Genomic DNA, 19,949 nt, shown 5'->3' on the forward strand with positions numbered 1-19,949 from the left:
AAATCAATAGATACATTTAGTGTTAAACCAGATTAAATTGATGTTTCAAAAAAAGCAAACATTTTTGTAGAATAATTCAAACAAATACTTTATCCCAATATAATATGCCAATAAACAACTTCACATCTGTTTTCAGTGTGTTTGATCGGTTTTCTCATTTATTTGGCCTCATTCATCCATTATGTTTTACTTACAAATTGATTATAAAAATGAGAAACTAAAATGTATACATTTACACAAAGATGTTTATTTAAAATATTTCACATTTTAAAAAAAAATCCACAGTACAGATATTAATATGGGATTGGAAAACCAGCAGTGACCTCTAGGTAATATAATGTATTTTTTTCTTACAAACTATGGGATGCAAAATAATTTTCTTTTGTTTTAAATTGTGTTTAATATTGTTAAACGGAATCGGTGCCCATCATACACTACGCGACAAGACAAAATCTGCAGACTGGCTCTGACTTCCGCCAACTAGCTTTGACTCCTCCAGATAGCGCAGCGGTGTAGTATAATCAAGCTTTTAGAAACAACAATAAGATACAGGCTAAACTGTGATGTTGCTTTATAATTTAAAAAAGTCTCTAAATGCTAAAAGACTGACTTTGCTCCTGTCTTCTTTTCCCTTCAAGCAGAAAAGAGAGGACTGTTGCCAACCGTTGTCTTTTAGAAGGCCCCTTGTAGTCGTACCGCCTAAAGTAGGTGGTGGTTCCCATGGAAATGGCATCAAGCTGCTCGAATAGCAACCATCCCACCCAGATCATAGAGAGGATGTTGAGCAGAGCCAGCAGGACGACCCAAGCCTCTTTTCCCACCACTGAGCCCCAGTCAGACAGCTGCAAGCCTGAGAATTTCAGGTAGAGGTAGTAAACGGCACTGAGGATAAAGATGAGATGAGCCATTACCATGGACATGATGAAGAGGATGAAGGTGCGGTGGTTGTCCCGTCCCACACACTGATTGAGGAAGAGGCAGTGGTGGTCGTAGTCCTGGATGCACACGTCACACAAACGGCAGTGTTTGCAATTATCCACTTGAATTAGCTGAAAGAGAATAGCTTGTGCAGTTTTGAAATTGTTATTTTTTTCTAAGTATCAACAAACATGATATAATTTAATACTATTATATATATATATATATATATATATATATACATATATATATATATATATATTAGTACTTAAGGGATTTAATAAGGTTAATAAATTGACTTTCTGAAAATATGTTAGCCAGCAATCAGATTAGGATCCAGTGCTAATTATTATAATTATTTAAAATATTATATTTGAATTGTATTATTATTTTTAATTATAATAAAAAACAAAGTGAATAATAATTATTATTATTATTAATTAAAAACAAATTATCTTACTTGAATGATTTGTTTAACCAACCAAAAATGGTTGAGGATCCAATCCTCCACAGAAAGGAGGGTTACTTAAAATAATAAATTTGTATTATTATTATTATTAATACAAATGATAATGTTAAGAATTATTATTAAATGTGACTTATTAAAGTCAAATTAAATAATTATTATTATTTATTCAATTTAATTATTTTTTTATTTGTGATTTGTTTAACTATCCAATAATGGTTGATGATCCAAGCCTCCACAGAAAAAAAATAAAAATAAAATGTGATTAATAATAACAACATAACAATTTAATATATATATATATATATATATATACATATATATATAGTACTTAAAGGATTTGTTTAACCATCCAACTGCTCTCCCTGCTTTTATCCACGCTAGGCTGCATGGATGCGTAGGGAGTTCTCGCCCAGAACGGAACCATACCGCCATTCCTAACTGTATGCTAATTGTCAATCGTATTTGACGATAGTGGTCCTGACAGAACTTTATCCAAGTATGTTAAGTCAGCAGACAGTGCTGGTTAAAGAAATGCTCACCTCACAATAAATACAGAATCTGGCTGGGCTCTGGCTGGCTTCCATTAAGTCTCCTATGCTGGAAAACCTTGAATCAGTGTCAGCATCTTTGAGTTGTCCTGGGTTCTGATTTAGAACTTTCCAAAAAAGTCCAGCAAGCACACAAAAATGGACAAGTGAAATGTGTAAGAGGGTATAAGCTGGCCAAAAACGTCAGCAGTTAAGGAAAAATTTACATAAAACAAATCTAAATGATTCAACTTGTAAAAGTGGTTGATGACATAAGCTATATCTGAAAAGGATATTAGGTAAAATTTTATAGAGAAAACAAGCTGTGGAATGAATTAGGCCTGCAGTCAGTGTTCCCAGGTAAACAGGGTTTGGTAACCTAGTCCAAATCAAAGATTAAAAAGTTATTATAACGCCATCAACATCACTTATATTATCAGTGACAAAGCAATTTCCAATAACAACCCTCTAACCTTTGAAAGCTGCTCAGTCTGTGATACTGAGATAGAATGACTTTTGCCATACAGGGGAAAAGCACTGCAGAGAAGATACCCCCATATTCACCAAGAGCCGCAGCTATAATGAGAACTGCTGCCCCGCTGAGAGACGGTAACAACAGCACCCAGAAGTACATCACTGGAGAACAGAGAATTTCATGAATAAACATTACAGCCAATGAATATCATTACAATACAATAATCCCACAGGAAACAAAATGATACCATTTGAGTCCCTAGGAATCAGATCTTTTGGTCGTTGACTGAAATGTGTCAAAATCCCAGAGAGCTGCTGATGTCTACACAAAAATGAGGGAGAGAAAAAAGTATTATTCTGTTATTCTTATTCTGTTAATGATATATTTAATTACTGGCGAAATACAAATAATCAAAACAAACTGAAAATAATATACAACATATATTAACACTCACCTAAAGGATTATTAGGAACACCTGTTCAATTTCTCATTAATGCAATTATCTAATCAACCAATCACATGGCAGTTGCTTCAATGCATTTAGGGGTTTGGTCCTGGTCAAGACAATCTCCTGAACTCCAAACTGAATGTCAGAATGGGAAAGAAAGGTGATTTAAGCAATTTTGAGCGTGGCATGGTTGTTGGTGCCAGACGGGCCGGTCTGAGTATTTCACAATCTGCTCAGTTACTGGGATTTTCACGCACAACCATTTCTAAGGTTTACAAAGAATGGTGTGAAAAGGGAAAAACATCCAGTATGCGGCAGTCCTGTGGGCGAAAATGCCTTCTTGAAGCTAGAGGTCAGAGGAGAATGGGCCGACTGATTCAAGCTGATAGAAGAGCAACTTTGACTGAAATAACCACTCGTTACAACCGAGGTATGCAGCAAAGCATTTGTGAAGCCACAACACGCACAACCTTGAGGCGGATCGGCTACAACAGCAGAAGACCCCACCGGATCCCCAGTCTGGGGATACCCCATCTGATGAGTCTCGATTTCTGTCGAGACATTCAGATGGTAGCGTCAGAGTTTGGCGTAAACAAAATGAGAACATGGATCCATCATGCCTTGTTATTGCTGTGCAGGCTGGTGGTGCTGGTGTAATGGTGTGGGGGATGTTTTCTTGGCACACTTTAGGCCCCTTAGTGCCAATTGGGCATCGTTTAAATGCCACGGCCTACCTGAGCATTGTTTATGACCATGTCCATCCCTTTATGGCCACCATGTACCCATCCTCTGATGGCTACTTTCAGCAGGATAATGCACCATGTCACAAAGCAAATCATTTCAAATTGGTTTCTTGAACATGACAATGAGTTCACTGTACTAAAATGGCCCCCACAGTCACCAGATCTCAACCCAATAGAGCATCTTTGGGATGTGGTGAAACAGGAGCTTCGTGCCCTGGATGTGCATATCACAAATCTCCATCAACTGCAAGATGCTATCCTATCAATATGGGCCAACCTTTCTAAAGAATGCTTCAGCACCTTGTTGAATCAATGCCATGTAGAATTAAGGCAGTTCTGAAGGCGAAAGGGGGTCAAACACAGTATTAGTATGGTGTTCCTAATAATACTTTAGGTGAGTGTATACCCATTTAAAGCTACATGTTAATTGCAGTGAAGGACAATTGAAATATTCTTTTCGTTTTCCTGGTTTGACCATGCAAATTTTTTATTTACTTGAAATTAATTGCCACAATTTTTTTTCCGACAACTCTTGGAAAGATAAATAAATAAATAATCTGAATTAGAGCCTTTAAATTTTTCAATGGTTCTCAACAGACCTAAAAGTATTCCCTTGATTACAGAGGTCTAGAGGTGTGAGGCCAGTGTGGTTTTTCATGTGTAAAATGTGGAGTCCGGCACTCTTCAACAGTAGCCAGCACACCTCAATCATGCCTTTCTCTGCAGCCACGTGAAGTGCTGATGCCCCCTGGTGGTCAACTGCCTCTGGCGTGCACCTCTGGTTAAAGATATAAACAGAAGACACAAAAAGAAAAGACATTGAAACACCATATAAACAATACATTGATTAAATACATACTTCAAACAATAAACTGTGATTTCAGAACTTTTAACTTCCCCCTCCCTCTTGCAACAATATCTTTTCTCTCTGATGTGTTTAGTGTCAAGAGGAACAACCTGGCATTCACATGAGATCACAGCAATTCCAGAATCCCAAAGAAATAAAATTGGTTAAAAAATAGAAGCAGATTGCAGATGAAACATTTAACTGTGATCCATTTGTTATGTGAGCTAAACCCACAAGGAACCGAACGAAGGACTCGGCATAGGTTTGTGAGATGCACCTACTAATCCAAACTATATCTGGCACGTTGAAGCATATGACAAGTTAAAACCGTTTAGACAAGCTTTGTCGATGGCTGTATCGATGGCTTTTCCAGGCAAATTCTTAGGCTTGAGTGTGGACCTACAAATAATAACCAATTTCATAATTTGCTGTTGTTTTCTTATTTGCTGATGTGTTTTCTGATTTGCTATTATGTTTTCAGAATTACATTTGCACTTCAGGGCCACCATACATTTCACTTGGATAATATATCATGAGAGAGTGCCCGTCCCCTTTTTCAGTGGCACTGGTTCCGGAAGTATTTTTTTCCATTCATTTTTCTCATAAGGATTTTAAAATAGTCGTTAAAGGGTTATAAGCCATAAACCAAGTCAATAAGCTATGAGGTGAATCACAACACTACAAACTTTGATTTGAAGCAAAACTTTTTTTTGTTTAATTGGTAAAAAAGACAAAGGTAAAAGACTGTGGACTTAAAGGTTTTAGTGAGGGAAAGAACTACAATCCCATGAAGCATTGCAAACAGCATAATCGAATTAAAAACAATGGAGAAATATAAAACTACTCATTTACAAAAGTTGATATATAAATGCATATTTTGACAATAAACTTAAATATATATTGTTTTTGTATATATACAAAAATAATATATATATTTAATTATTGTCAAAATATGCATTATATATTACACAAACATTTCAGAATTTCGAGAGAAAGTAGGGAGTTGGGCTTGATTACATAATTCGATTAGTGGGAGTGGGTGGAGCTAAAGAGCTATTTTGTACCATATTTCTTTTTACGACTCTCTGATTGGTGTAATCTTCTGTACAGCATCAGGGGTAATGTAGTTTTCATCAGGAATTCCACTGTTAAACAGGATTATTTTAAAATTAAGATGAAATAATGCAAGCTGACGGCTGGATTGACAAACTCAAAGCTCACAGTAGGTCTGGCTTTAAAGGTTTATAAGTCATCGTTCAATATCAATTTCCTTATGGAGAAAATAAATGGAGTTTTTACTTCTGAAAAACTGTTGCACTCTATAGAGAAGAAAAGACTATCACAATTTCCATTTCATGACGACTATAAAGCATATTTAAGTTTAAGATGGTGCTGCAGCTAAGCCTATCCACATTATTCCTACGCCCTATGGCGGTTTGCGAGAATTATGAGTGTAACTTCCAACTTTAAGCTGTAAACAATCAGTAAAAGACTAGCTCTATGGACGCAATAATATATATTTTTTTAAATGTGTACAATGACATTACATTATTCTACTCACCCTTCAACCATTGAACATTAAAAGGACATTTAAAAGTGTAAAAGCATCAACAAGACACTTTCAAAGACCACGAATAACCCCAAAAGCGTGAATCTTTCCACAGCAAATTCGGATGGTTAAATATCACAGTGTTGGTAATCTGTATTATTTAACAGTATTATGTAAAAATTATTTACTTCAGCATTGCGTGATACTATTTCAAAGTGATTTCAATCATTTTGACAGATAATAAATTGTATTTACCTGTGGAACCAAACCTGTAAAGAGACGTGAGGATTTGGGGAGAAAAAAAAGAGAGATTCTTTGTGCATTCCAGTGAATTATTAATGGCATATATGGTGAATTAAATCGGAAGAACAGAATACAAATCTGCAGTATATGTTGACCTTTTTTAGTGGAATGCAAAAGGAAAATACAAATAAAATGATCATGAGAAAAGAATGCAGTGACTGAAAAGAGCTCTTGCCATAGATATTCTTGTTAACGTGTCACATTAAAATACCAAGTGTTAGTTATTCTCATGTTATTCTTAAATAAAACATGAAAGAATAGCTCATTGATAGCTAATAGCTCATTGAGTCAAACTGACAGATAAGCTTTATTTGTAGGGCAACCTTATGATTTGAAATGATTCGTTTCAGTCTTTTTGAATGGAAGTTCCCCAAACCGGAAGTGCCACCCATAATTCAAAACGCAGCAAACTCGTCAGGAATAAGGTGGATTATTGTAAGTCTCTTTAATCACAGTCTGTTCTAGTTTACAATTAAGGAAATTTTAAACCTTACGAACAACTAACCCTAACAAAGTAACCTTAAAAAAAATAACATTCCAATAAAATGAAATTCCATTGTGATTGGAGCAATTTATAGCAGTTTTCAGCCATTCTGCTCTTGTCTATCAGTGTTTTGGTGGCCATTTAGCCTAGCTGCACCCTATAAGAGAACTACTCAACAGTGCTGTTGAGTAAAAGTGCTTACATTCGCTCTAAGGAGATACCGGACTACATCAGTATTGCCCGTGGAAGCTGCCAAATGCAACGGCGTGACCTGATAGTTATCTGCATCCGAGAATCGGAACATTCCAGTCTCCCACAGGTACTGGGTGGCAATACTGAGAACGAAAATGAGAGAGAAACTTAGAAAAACATAGAGGAAAAATATAATGAAGTATGCAGCATACACCAAAACAAAACTATAATTATTTTTAACAACCCTGAGTGTTTTTGTATTAGTTTGTCCTCCACTAATGTAACAGGCCCAGTTACTTACACGCTTCCACCACCGACTGCATGATGAAGAGACGATTTCCCCTGCTCATCTACTATCTGTAAGTCTGCACCGTGCTGCATCATTTTGTGCATGATATAAATATTGCCATTTCTGTTAGAATAACACAGCACAGTAAGCCCTTATTATCTTTCAGGAGAAGCAGAGTTTATGATGGATGTTTCAATTAAAATCACAAACATAAGATGGATGAGGTCTCTCGTACCTGCAAGCGAAGTGAAAAGGAGTTTGTCCTGCATCACAAGGGATGTTCGGATCAGCACCACTGTTCAGCAGAAGCTCAGCCACTGGCCGGTTTCCATGGAGAGCAGCAAAGTGGAGGGCTGTGAAACCTCCCCAACCTGAGAAAATGAGAAAACTTTACAAAAAATGACTTTGAAAAAGTTTTTTGTGCATATTCCAAAACATGTGTTGACAATTGAAATATACACATTTAGTGGAAAAGTTGTGTATACATAAAATAATCTCTCATGGATGTCTATGTATCTGTATTGCTCATCAGTTATAAAAGTTTAGAGTCAAGTCATTTTATTTATATAGTGCTTTTCACAATACACACAGTTTAAAGCAGCTTTACTGAGTTTCATGATGTTAATGCCTAGCAGGGTAACACTTTACAATAAGGTTCCATTAGTTAACAGTAGTTTGCTCCATTATTTAACCTGAACTAACAACAAAAAATACTTGATTTCAACATTTACTAATTTAATATTAAAACCAAAGTTGTATCTGTTAATATTTTTTAGGCCTAATGGACCAGAGCTATATGTCTATATATATATATATACACTTTATACAGTACTAAACTCGCAATTTTTTAAAGATTTTAAGAAATCATATTAATTATAATATATCTATCTATCTATCTATCTATCTATCTATCTATATATATATATATATATATATATATATATATATATATATATATATAAACATACATAACACATATGTCGACCAATGGCTAACTTTATCTCTTTATTAACATCCTGTTTGCCCATTATTGTGTAAGAGGTTAAATAAATTGTTCGATCTTGCTACTGTACTGTAGCTATAACAGGATTGACTCTTATAATTTGCACCGGCTTAATTTCCTTAAAAAAGATTTGTTGATAGTCAATAGTTGATATTGACAATTAATAAATAGTTGCAACTGTAAAACCAGGTATGAAATTTCCCACAGTAAGCTTGCAGACTATTTATCAGTTGAATTCCCCTTTTTTGATCACCATGGTGACAGCTTAACTATATAGTATTTTAGGAGAAAAATATACTATATGGTTACTATATTACATTATGAAGGTGGTTTAGATTGTACCTATCAGACTGTTACCATTTTGTCTATTTAAACAGGGAAAAATCTAAGATAACGTCAGTAAATTATGGAGTGCCACAAGGATCCGTGTTAGCCCCTCGCTATTTTCAATATACATGCTGCCACATGGTAATATTATAAGAAAACATGGAATTAGTTTCCACTGCTATACCGATGAGACTCAGTTATATATTTCATCACGACCAGACGAGTGTGTTAAAGATATAAAACATTGCATGACCAGAAATTTTCTTCTATTAAATACAGATAAGACCGAGGTATTACTTATTGGACCAAAAACCTGTACACAGAATCTCTTAGAATACAATTTGCATCTAGAAGGATGTACTGTTATTTCATCCTCTATAGTTAAATACCTGGGTGTTATATTAGACAGTAACTTGTCTTTCGAAAATCATATTTCATGTTACAAAAACAGACTTCTTCCACCTCAGAAACATGCTGTCTGTTTCAGATGCAGAAAAGTTATTTCATGGATTCTTGACCTCTAGATTACATTACAGTAATGCATTACTAGCTGGTTGGTTGTCCTGCATCCTCAATAAACAAGCTACAATTAGTCCAAAATGCAGCTGCTAGAGTTCTTATAGGAAAATCATCAATTATATCATCTCTACACTAGTTACCTATTAAGTTCCGTATCAATATAAAGTATTGCTACTGACTATATAGAATCTGTCCAGATATTGTTCGGGGCTCATAGTCTCTCTGCTATTTTAAATCTAGATTACAGACGCATCTCTTTAGCCAAGCATTCATATAATGCATCTCATAAACTTGTACTCCACTTATATCAGATCAAATGCAGCAGCAGCCACGCTAATTATTTTCCATTTGCTTTGCTGTTTTTGTCTTGGGATGCCCATCTTGACTGAGGTAACTAATGAGATGTAATTTCCAGTTTGGATCCAACCTCTAATGAAGACTTCAGATGCCCAACACCTGTGAAGAGACAGAGCACTAACAACTGCAAGGACTTCAGATGAAGCAAGCTCTGAATCAACATGCACCAATGCTACATTTTCTATATCCTATTCATTTGTTAACAAATTGTATTCATTACTTAAATGAGCTCATTGCTTTCTACCTTTAATACATTGTTAGCAAACTGTGTGATTTGTAAAGTTACATTTCTGAAATAAATAACGTAACGTTACACAGCATATGACCTCTGATAGCATACCACTCTAAATTGTAATGTAGACGCATGCATTTTCTGTAAAGCTGTTTTGAAACGCTATGTATTGTGAAAAGCGCTATACAAATAAATGTGAATTGAATTAAATTACCATAGAACTATAAAAGGTGTGTTAGAGGACATCTTACAAAGCGTAACAGGTATCGGACGGAAACAGTCTGGCTATTGAAACGACAAATGCATTGAAACTTATCGCACGATTAGGTCTTTTCTTTAATCAATAGTGGCCATTAATAGATAATAAACCGAACGATAACGTTAAGTGGGAGAGAGAAAAACGCGTAGCTGCTACATGATGCTCTATTGACCAGTAGCCTAGATCAGTGTAATCTCTGCCATCATCTGTCACTGTGAATCCATTTCAGCACCCTTTAAAACAAAAGACTCACCTTTTTGTTTTAAGACGCCCCGATCCTGCTGTAATAAATGGGAAACTCGATCGATCTCACCCCGTTGAGTCGATTCAAATATACAACTTCCTGAAGAAGCTTGCAACATTCTGCCACCATTTATTTACGCCTTCTGTAGACTGAAGAAATGATCGGTCAACTGTAAGAAACACATTATAAAAGGATATTTTAATTGTTCTGTTAGTTTGTTGCATCTACGTCCATCACAAAATTCGCCCCATTAGATTTTAATTCATTCGATAAGAGCGAATCTGATAATATGCATGCTGTACTACTGATTTAAGGGAAACCCCGCCCTCTGGAGGTGAAGGGAGAGAAGTGTCTAATGTTTCCTCTAGGGGCGCTCTGCGGCCCGAAACCCTGAACCGCATCAAGTTTTTTTTTTCCTCACTGAAGACAATGAAAGTATAATTGTTTGTAATATATTTAAATGCAAGGTTGAACATGGTATACTTATATTTTGTTTTACCTCACGAATCTAAAAAAATGAAAGTAATGCCTATGGTGTAACCGCAAACGACTGTGATTGGTCCAGCTTGACAGCGCGGGGAAACGTCACAGGTACCACATGATAAACGTAACTGCAGACGTCCTGATGAAACTGCAGACCGGAATAACGCCACTATATTTGAATAATGTTAACATTCATATTTTCATTAAGAAATAAATATTCATTAAGTAATAAAGCAGGAGGAAATACATAAAATAATAACAATATTTTAAGACACATCTTACCTGGCTAATTAATTAGAGACTACGTCCGAGCATAGACAGTTAAAAGTCCGAGCTGCTAAACCTCGCCCATTACAACAATTTTCATTTTTGTTTAATAGGTAATGTCTCAATCAGCTCACTAGTTCACTAGCCAGGCAACTGATCAGGGAGTCTGTCATTGTAGCTGTCTCAGTTTCCCCTAAAAAGTCCTACAATGCACATATAGCTGCTAGTGAAAACCAGGGAGGATCACTGCGTCCAAATACGTAGGCAGCCGACTTGCCTCACAACTCTATCAGGCACTGACTGTGTCCGACACGACATTGTGTGATTCGTGTCTGGAGCGGTCGAATGTGGTTGCTACGCATACATATCTGAAGATCTATTTTTGTCTGACAGTTATACTTGTGGGTGGGGGTATTTTGATTTGCATTTTGTTTTTGTATCTAACTAAACCAACCAAGAAATCAAACGTAAATAAAACTCATGCCCAGTCAGTCGGTGTCTAGCCGAGAAACAGTCTAGCCGTTGTGTTTCAACGGCTCAAAACCATAGAAAAAACACACTTTGCTATTTGACTTCTCCACTCCATTAGTTTGTTAAATGTTACAGTTGTCTAAACAGATGAATATACCAGATAAAGCTGTACGATTTTAATTGTTCATTGCGAAGTCCCCGTAGGCCTACTATACGTGAGCTATCTTGAATCACCACACGATGTCACTATTGTTTTGTTTAACATCTACCGCATCTTAAAGCGCTCAGTGAAATAAAAAAATTGAATAACTTTAAACACCAGAGGGCAGATACTATTTACGTGCCCTCAAATTCCATTTTGATTGGTCGATTTTAAATCTCCCCTTTGGAATAAAATAAGGAAAATCAGCCCGATTGCTTCACTACAGTCTTCTTCAAATTATTATATTTTGAGCCTATTAAAATGTGGAAAACACACAGAGCCGCACAAAAGAGTGTTCCTTCTGCATTTTTCACTAGGAAGTGAGGCACATGACTAGGCGCAGCTGATGTCAGAGTCTCACATTGTGCAAAGTTCATGGATTAGTAATGTTTCAGCTGGCCACTCACTGAGTGTTGTGATATGGGAACCCAGAGTAAAGCCTTCTGTCCAGCCATCTACGTACACAAACAAGCCTTATCAGAGGCTTGAGATGCCACCTACCAAACAACAGGTATGTGTCGGGTTACAGTCTGACTGAACTGGATTTTCGCCTGCCAGGGGTTTATATTATAGTTTGAGAGGATAATGCACATATCTGCACACAACAACAGAGACTAATATTGACAGCTGTGGTTGTCATGTAGTTGTCTCACTGAAGTGCATTCAAAACTAGTTTTGTCGCTTGGCGGCTCAACTTGCTGGAACACAGCAAGATAACGTTAAAGTTAAACAAGGAAGCTTCACTGCTTCTGGTCAAGTACTTTCTAAGCCTAATTTGTTTGTCCGCAAACTAATTTATTTGATCAGATAGATATTATTGTATCAGGTTTAAACATTTCAGCAAGAGACAAGCAAGAATGTACTGAATTACATATTATTACAGGCTTTGGATACAATAACACTGACATGTATGTGCTGTATTTAGCCACAGAGTGAATACACTGGCGGGAATTTGCAGTGCAAACATGTCTGTTCTCCTGGAATGTGAATTGTCTTCCCTGTAGCAAAACAAGCTCACAACTTTACATCACAAGATCACATTAACGTGCAAACAACTGATTGTAAGTTGCAGGAAAGCCCTGAAAAAAATGTTTTATGGCTCTAGACTATAGAATTGAGTTCCTTTTTATATTTTAGGCATCAATAATAAATTATGTTCCTTTTTATGTTTCATACTGTGTCTCAGATGTTTCACTTAAAATTCCCTTGAGCTGTAAAATTATAATTACAGCATATACCAGATCATTTGTTTTTGAAAGAATGTGATGGATGAAAATCAGAGAAAACAAAAGATAAAAATCAGTTAAGCTGTTATTTGTGCAATAACTTCCTTGATGGTCATTTAATTGAGAAAGCAGATTCAGTAAATGTTGTAAGGTAATAGCAGATATGGTATCAGTGTGTGTGTGTGTGTGTTTCATTGTAACCTTTCATTCATCACCTTTTTTCTTTTTCTTTTTTATAGGAGCCGGGTGGAGAAATGGACAAAATCAGTAATGAGAACGGGGAACTTAGTGCGTCAGGGGAGAGTTCAGAGAGTACAGAACTGAAAACTACCCAAATTAACAGTGAGACAAATGGGGACCTGAAAGCAGATGAGGACCTAGTGATGTTTCTGAGAGATCAGCTAACTCAGTTGGGCCAATGGTCACCAGAACAAACAGACCAAGAGCTCGGCCGACTACTGCTTCTGTTCATCCAGGTACAGAAAATCAGTGAGAGGAAGGAAGGAGAACTGATTTTTATAAACTGTCAGTTCAAAAGTTTTGAACACGGCTATTATAGAGAGGGGGGGGGGGGGTTCATAGTGTTTAGTGTTGCATAATCCTTCAGAATATGCTGAATAAGAATAATAGAATATGCTTATTAGAATGGCTTCAGCTTATTATTATCAGTTGAAAACAGTTGTGCTGCTTAATATTGTTTCATGAAGAGGATGTTCAATCACTTTACTATCTTTATCACTTTTTGTTAATAAAAGTTTTAATTACTTAAAAAAGCTCTTAATTCATATAATTCATCATAAAAACAATCTTCACTTCACTCTTCAGTGATTGGATAAAATTCACGTCCCTTTGACTGAAGCACTTTGCTTTATGCTGACATCGATTAAGCTAAAATATTGCATTTCCTGTTTAAATTCCATCAGTGATCTGTCACTAGCAGACAGTTGATCTGGTATGTGGCTGCACTGACAAACACTCATGACCAACTGAGATGTAATCACGCTCACAGGCCGTGGTGATGCATGTGTGGAGGTTTACGTGTGACTCATTTGACTTACCACTCATGCATTCTTACTGGGATTTAAGCAACCATAGAGTAAGGAGAAAGGCACCACATCCACTTGAAAAGTCACACAGAAGTAGGGATTGAAGTTAGAAATGTTAGGTGAAATATTCACTCAGCTTAGGGAAATGAAACTGAAAATGTGAAGATGTTTTTGTTTTTTGCCTTGTGATAAGTGTTGATTATGCTATCGATTTACTATTAACATGATTACCTTTGTGAGAAATTAGTCACGAACATCTCAAACCTATTTATAGTTATTGTGTTCGTGTTTAAATATTAGCATAAACAATCTTTCCACTAACTCTTCATAAGGTCTCAGAGAGCGGCAGCGGCCTTGATGATCTGGATCTCCAGGGCCTGGCGCTGCAGGTTGGAGAAGCTCTTGTCTGTCATATACAGCAGAGAGTGGCAGAAAAGCCGGCAGGTACCTAAAAATAACATTTAATTCAATGCAGTATGTTAATAAAGTTGCAAAGTGATAACAGTGGCATTAGTGAAGTCACTAAAGGGCAAATACAAAGCAAACACAGATTGCTGTGTCGGTGTTTATAGGGAAGTAGCCCACTTCTTTATTTCACAAACATGCAGCAAAATCAATGTTGACCATTTTGGCTATTGTTCGTGTGCATTTATTTTAAAATAGATCATTTAAAATGTATTTGTCTGTGTGTAAAGAACCTAAAACCTCACTTATCTGTTGTGTGCTAATACATAGTAAAATCGAATGGCTTTAATTGTGCTTTCTGTTGCTTTTATGGCTTTGTTTAAAATAGAGGAAGCCCGGTATGAATTGGAGCAGTTGTTTCAGAGGTCAGAGGTCAAAAGCAACCAAGGATGGCTTCTGCTCAAATCAATATCTCTTTTGTCTAACAGAGACACTGTAAGTCGTACTATGAAAACGGATATATTTGTTTATGCAATCAGTTTCGTACTTACTTTGCCAGTTATTGTACCTACACATTTTAAAGATATAGTTAAAGTGCAATTCTGATGTATTTTAGGTAACACTTTACAATAAGGTTTCATTAGTTAACTACTTTAGTTAATATGAACTAAGAATAAACAATACTTCTTGAGTATTTATTAATCTTAGTTATTGTTAATATCAGCATTAATCAAAGGACCATTAAGGACTATTTTTGATCAACTAACATTAATAAAGATTAATAAATACATGTATTCTTCATGTTACTCAATACATCAACTAATGTTAACAAATGAGACCTTATTGTAAAGCGTTATCATATTTTTTTGACAGTAATAAAAAAATATATAATGTCATCTTTTTCTTTTTTTCCCTAAGTTAGTGTTCAGATGCCTAGATCTGTCATTGAAAGCATTCTTCCGTTTGACTCGACCCTGTCTAGTCGTGTTTTGACAGGAAGCTGTTGTGTTCTTTGACAGGAGGTTGGTGTAATGATCAAGACAGGTCTACCTGCTGCCTTAGTCAAGTGTCTGTACCTGTTTGTAGCTTTGCCTCCTAGAAAAGAGAGTTTTGACCCTCAGAAGAATGACGAAGTGGAAGTCAAATGCTCTTTTCAGGACACTCTTATTCAGGTTTTTACATTTTTTAAATGCTTTATTTTACGCTGTAAAGCAATTACGCTACAGATGCTCATCTTGTGTTTTATAATGGGATACTGTTTCTCCATTAGCACATCCAGTTTCAGAAAGTGATTTCTTTTAGTATTATTAAACATACATGTACATATTTGATGCATTTGTGTCAAACTAACAGAAATATAACTCTTCAAACCTTCACCTCTGCTCAGGTGATGTTGCAGCTCTGCAGGCATGTGTGTTTTGTGGAGGCTCTGCTGGAGACCCAGGAGCTTTCAAGTGTGATGATCTCTCTCACCCTTCTGTGGGATCAGTGCAGCCCCTCATGGAGACAGCAGGCGTCCCGTGTGCTCCAAGCAGTGTCTGCTGCACAAGCTCGCAACACTGTACCTGCACTGCAAGGTCAACAACCACACACACACGAGCCCCAGCCCATTCTTCGGCCAACTGAAGGCATCTTATTAGATTGTATTTTTAATAATAAAATTTTCAAATTTATTTTATTGAACAAGTGCATTGGTGTAATATTCTACTTTAATATCTAGGTAGTATCAACAAAATGATTGTGTTTTGGCTAAATATGGAAAGAGAATATAAGCATATCATCAGATGACTATGATATTGATTTACTTTCACATGATGCTAAATTGAATTACTTAGTTGTCCCAGACTTCTGATTACATAACATTTGGAAGTCGCAGTTAGAAAATCTCGGGCACGATACAAAAGCTTCCAGTTGACCCCCTTTTTAGCAGTTCTGGGTCTAAGATATTATATTGAACATAATCCAAGTTAGATCTTATCTACTATCTTGGAGCCAGTGACAATAAGGACAGATTTACAGAATGACTTTGGGAAACTTAGTTCCTGGGTTGTTAGTATATACCTCAGGTAATTTATTTAATTCTATTAAACTTATTTATAGTGTTTTGTTTCCTTTAGCTAGTAACTGCATGAAGATCTGCATCCAGAACATGCATAAGATCAGCGTGGACGTCCCTGGTCATGTTCTTGCTGGGGTGGCTGTGAGTGTTTTCAGCTTTGTGAAGGACTCTTATCCAGTCAGCCCTGCTCTTTTTGAGGAGTTTGAGAACAACGACGGCTATGACATCTTTCAGGCCATCTTGTTACGGTAAATTCATGAGTTTTGTTGGGAAAAAATCATAAATATAATAATTGGAGATTGTCACTAAATAGTGCACATATGAAAGGCACAACTGAAGACTAATTGTCTCTGAAGCTTTAAAAAACTAGGTAGACCACCACCTTGAGAAAATGCATTTGCTTAATGCATTCTTAGGTACTTTCCATTCCTTTCTGTAGCTCTCTTCATCTCATTCTCATCTCCCTCCTCCTGCAAGTTTCTTTTTGAATGCCGCAGAATTCAATAATTAAAGAGCTCGTAATGAGATCAGCAGTAAATTGAGCTCAATCATATTACTGAACATGCCAGCTCTCTCTAACTCACTGTGTGCCTGCGCTTCCTCACAGCAAGGGTCACTACAGGACAAGACCGCCCTCAATGAACAATAGGTTTCATTCACCATGCATGCTTACACACGTATTTGTACGTAAAACCTGTGTGCGAGCATCTACATTTAACCACACAGGCGTGTTTGTGTTACTTTTCTGTGCACATACTGTAAGAATGCTTAGAAATTAAGAAGACCACTGTTACCTAGTTGTCTGTTACTTACACTACCGTTGGGGTATATAAGATTTTTTAATGTTTTGGAAAGAAGAATTTTTTTGCAGCAGTATAAATCTCTTTACTGTAATTTCTGATTAATATGATGCTTTTTTGTTGAATGAAAATATTAATTTATATATATATATATATATATATATATATACTGTATATCATACTGACACTGAACTGTAGTGTACCTTTCACCAAAGTGAGTTTAGTGAGTTGTAAAGAAAAAAATAATACAAAATACCATTCATACTGTATTTTACTAGAATTTATATTTTTTTTTCTTTGAGCTGATGCAAACATGTAGCCATACTGGACTCGAGAATGATTTATATTTACCTTTTGCAGCTGTGAGGAGGAAGTAACAGATGAGCACCTTCTAGTCTTTCAAGACTTTCTAGGCCTCATCGCATCATTTACGCTTTTTGGCAAGGCTGAGCTGAAGGTGGCCATATGTGTGAACAACCCCCAACCTCCAGGCTTCAGGTTTGACCCCACCCTGACTAACGGTAAGCCGCCATGACAGACAGTGAGTGCCACTCTGCATCTCTGCTGCGCCACCTCATAGTAACGCCACAGAAAAGGCAATTATGTCCAAGATGATGAAGTGTAGCTCTCCTCACTAACCTGGTTAAGCCACCCTGCATCCATTCTCTTCATCTATACAGCAATTCCCCATTCATCACCACCAGAGCACCTCACTCCTGAGAGAGAGAAAAACAGCACCTTTTTAAAGCTTTATTTCATTTGGCTTTGATGTGATTTTAATTATGGGTGAAACTCAATCTTATTACCCTCTGCAGCTATATTTATTTGCCATATACATCAGTGCACCTTTGTCCAAAGAGCCAATCAGTCTTTTCTCATATGTTGACGCATTTGAATGTTGATATAGTTCTAAATGTGGTTTAATCTCTTTAATGCGTGCCATATAACACAGTTTCAGGCAGCATAAGTGTAAATAACTCAATACTGATGCTGTTTCTCATTTGCATGAGCTCTTAGTTGTTCATAATGTCATCAATAATGTTGCGCTCTCACAATGTACTTTTAGGAATAGCGTTACAAATTGTGTATGTAATGTGTAGTCTATATAAAGTCAATTAATACAAGGTTGTTCTACTCAAACATGATGCAAAGTACTTTTTGTCAAGTAATTGCATCTCAAATCAGTTTTATTTTATTTTATCTGGGTGTATTTTATGGTCACTTATTTTAATTTATTTCTTATTTTCTTCAAAATTTTCTTGAATAAAAACAAAAAATGGACAGTCCATTTTTTGTCAAGAAGTTTTTAATTAAACACTTGACCAGTTGCCCCTTTTCCTTCTCATTTTCTAAGTGCCTCACTGTCTTCATATTTTCAGGTTCGCCAGTAAAGAACCTCACAGCCTTCAAAATCATCCAGTCCTCCTTCTTGCGCTCAGACAACACAGTGATCTGTAGCCAAATCCTACACACCATCCAGATGATCTGGTCTTGGGAAAAGGCTAACTTCTTCCTGCTGGAGTGGACTCTTCAGACTCTGGCTCAGCTGGCTGAGTGTGTGTGGCAGAAATCTCCACCTGTTCACCTCATTTTCTTCGAACTGATACAGACCGTCATCTTCCAGCTCTCCTACATCCCACACGAGACCCTCAAGAAGGTCCAAGCTGTGCTGAAGCAGGGATGTTCGAAGGCCTTCAACGTCGCAGCTCTGGACTGCTTCTACAGACTCATCATGCACAGTGGATTGCTGTCTGAAGTCCTGAGTGATGGAGGACTGATGGAGCAACTGTTGTTTGAGCTTAAAAGAAGGGCGAAGATAATCAGAAAGGCAGGTGTTGCTGGTGAGTCCTTCGGGGTTTACTCTGTACTATGAATTATGAAAACAAGACTGTTTGTTCTGATCCTGATCTGAGGTTTTATCTATCGGCAACAGGTGAGGATGAAGAGAAGGCTGACAACTATGAGAGGAAGTTGACCGCGAATATTTTGAATGTGGTTGCAGCCCTGGCCTTGCAGTCAGTCAGGAACACTGGTTGGTTGAAGTCATTTTCTTTACAATGAATAAAATAAAATAAAAATAAAATATTATTAAGATTAAAATGGAATTACAAAAATAAAGATCCTTTATGGAGGAAACAATATCTCATTCTCTTGTATTTGAGCGCAAGTAATATTTGAAGTAAGGAGTTCATCCAAAGGACAGTACATCTGAAGTCATGGCGTCTGATCAGTCTATTGGCTTTAATAGTGCTCATCAGGGACTTGGGGATGATTCCCTATGTGAAGATCTTTCTGGATGTTGAGCAGTTCCGCAGTCCTGCTCTGTGCATCCTGGAGCAGCTTTCGGAGGTGAATCCAGAGGAATACATGAGCACCGCCATCGGAGCCATCTGCTCCTCCACTGAGAGTGAGCTCAGACTCAAACAGGATCTTTTACAGGTATTTACTCATTTGCTGCTTTTTATTTTTGCCTCTACCACTTGTCTGTAAAAGTAGCTTCCATTCTTAATTCTAACAAATTATAACATGTTTAAAGCATAATGAGCCGGTGAATTTATTATATCAGCTTTTGGGAGCCTGATTCCATTATAGCCAAATTCAGATTGATTTGCTAATATACAGTTAGCTGTTAACTCAAGCTTCATTCGATTAAGCCTGCAGCCTTGTGGTGCAACACACACAAAATTATGAGCAATATCAGATCACAGAATGTGAGAGAAATCCAATTATGTATAACTATGTTATTCAGTTACTGTACATGTCCATTTTTTAGATTCAAGCTCAGGAATATTAACCTGCAGACCA

General features: G+C 36.7%; 2 protein-coding genes across 7 annotated transcripts in view; one reads left to right on the plus strand and one right to left on the minus strand.

Annotated features, from left to right (window-relative positions):
- Positions 1-129: 129 nt before the first annotated feature.
- LOC143744982 (uncharacterized) lies at positions 130-10,971 on the minus strand. 2 transcript variants are annotated; one of them, XM_077236740.1, is made up of 11 exons: positions 10,951-10,971; positions 10,195-10,334; positions 7,480-7,615; positions 7,257-7,367; positions 6,966-7,098; positions 4,180-4,358; positions 2,637-2,710; positions 2,388-2,550; positions 2,211-2,293; positions 1,927-2,117; positions 376-1,049 (listed from the first exon to the last, which is right to left on the minus strand). In XM_077236740.1, exons 2-11 carry the CDS (start codon positions 10,301-10,303, stop codon positions 591-593), a joined length of 1,638 nt encoding a protein of 545 aa, XP_077092855.1. In that variant the 5' UTR covers positions 10,304-10,334; positions 10,951-10,971; the 3' UTR covers positions 376-590. The 2 variants fall into 2 exon arrangements, with proteins under 2 accessions (XP_077092854.1, XP_077092855.1); XM_077236739.1 differs by lacking the exon at positions 10,951-10,971 and having other exon boundaries at positions 130-1,049; positions 10,195-10,521.
- A 905-nt stretch (positions 10,972-11,876) lies between these two features.
- wdfy4 (WDFY family member 4) overlaps positions 11,877-19,949 on the plus strand; it is a 46,879-nt gene continuing 38,806 nt past the window's right edge. For 2 of the 5 annotated variants that reach the window (XM_077236744.1, XM_077236745.1), the window contains exons 1-11: positions 11,877-12,119; positions 13,074-13,310; positions 14,213-14,324; positions 14,674-14,780; positions 15,305-15,457; positions 15,673-15,862; positions 16,403-16,592; positions 17,505-17,665; positions 18,524-18,985; positions 19,078-19,176; positions 19,393-19,583. In XM_077236744.1, the coding sequence (XP_077092859.1) occupies positions 11,955-12,119; positions 13,074-13,310; positions 14,213-14,324; positions 14,674-14,780; positions 15,305-15,457; positions 15,673-15,862; positions 16,403-16,592; positions 17,505-17,665; positions 18,524-18,985; positions 19,078-19,176; positions 19,393-19,583 (2,067 nt within the window). In that variant the 5' untranslated portion in view covers positions 11,877-11,954. Of the gene's footprint in view, positions 12,120-12,531; positions 12,670-13,073; positions 13,311-14,212; positions 14,325-14,673; positions 14,781-15,304; positions 15,458-15,672; positions 15,863-16,402; positions 16,593-17,504; positions 17,666-18,523; positions 18,986-19,077; positions 19,177-19,392; positions 19,584-19,949 lie in introns of those variants that run through there. The other 3 variants (XM_077236741.1, XM_077236742.1, XM_077236743.1) reach the window with 2 other exon arrangements.

The sequence above is a fragment of the Siphateles boraxobius genome, unplaced genomic scaffold (genome assembly GCF_051911475.1).
Source record: "Siphateles boraxobius isolate OS27281-9 unplaced genomic scaffold, OSU_SipBor_1 20, whole genome shotgun sequence".
NCBI lineage: Eukaryota > Metazoa > Chordata > Actinopteri > Cypriniformes > Leuciscidae > Siphateles > Siphateles boraxobius.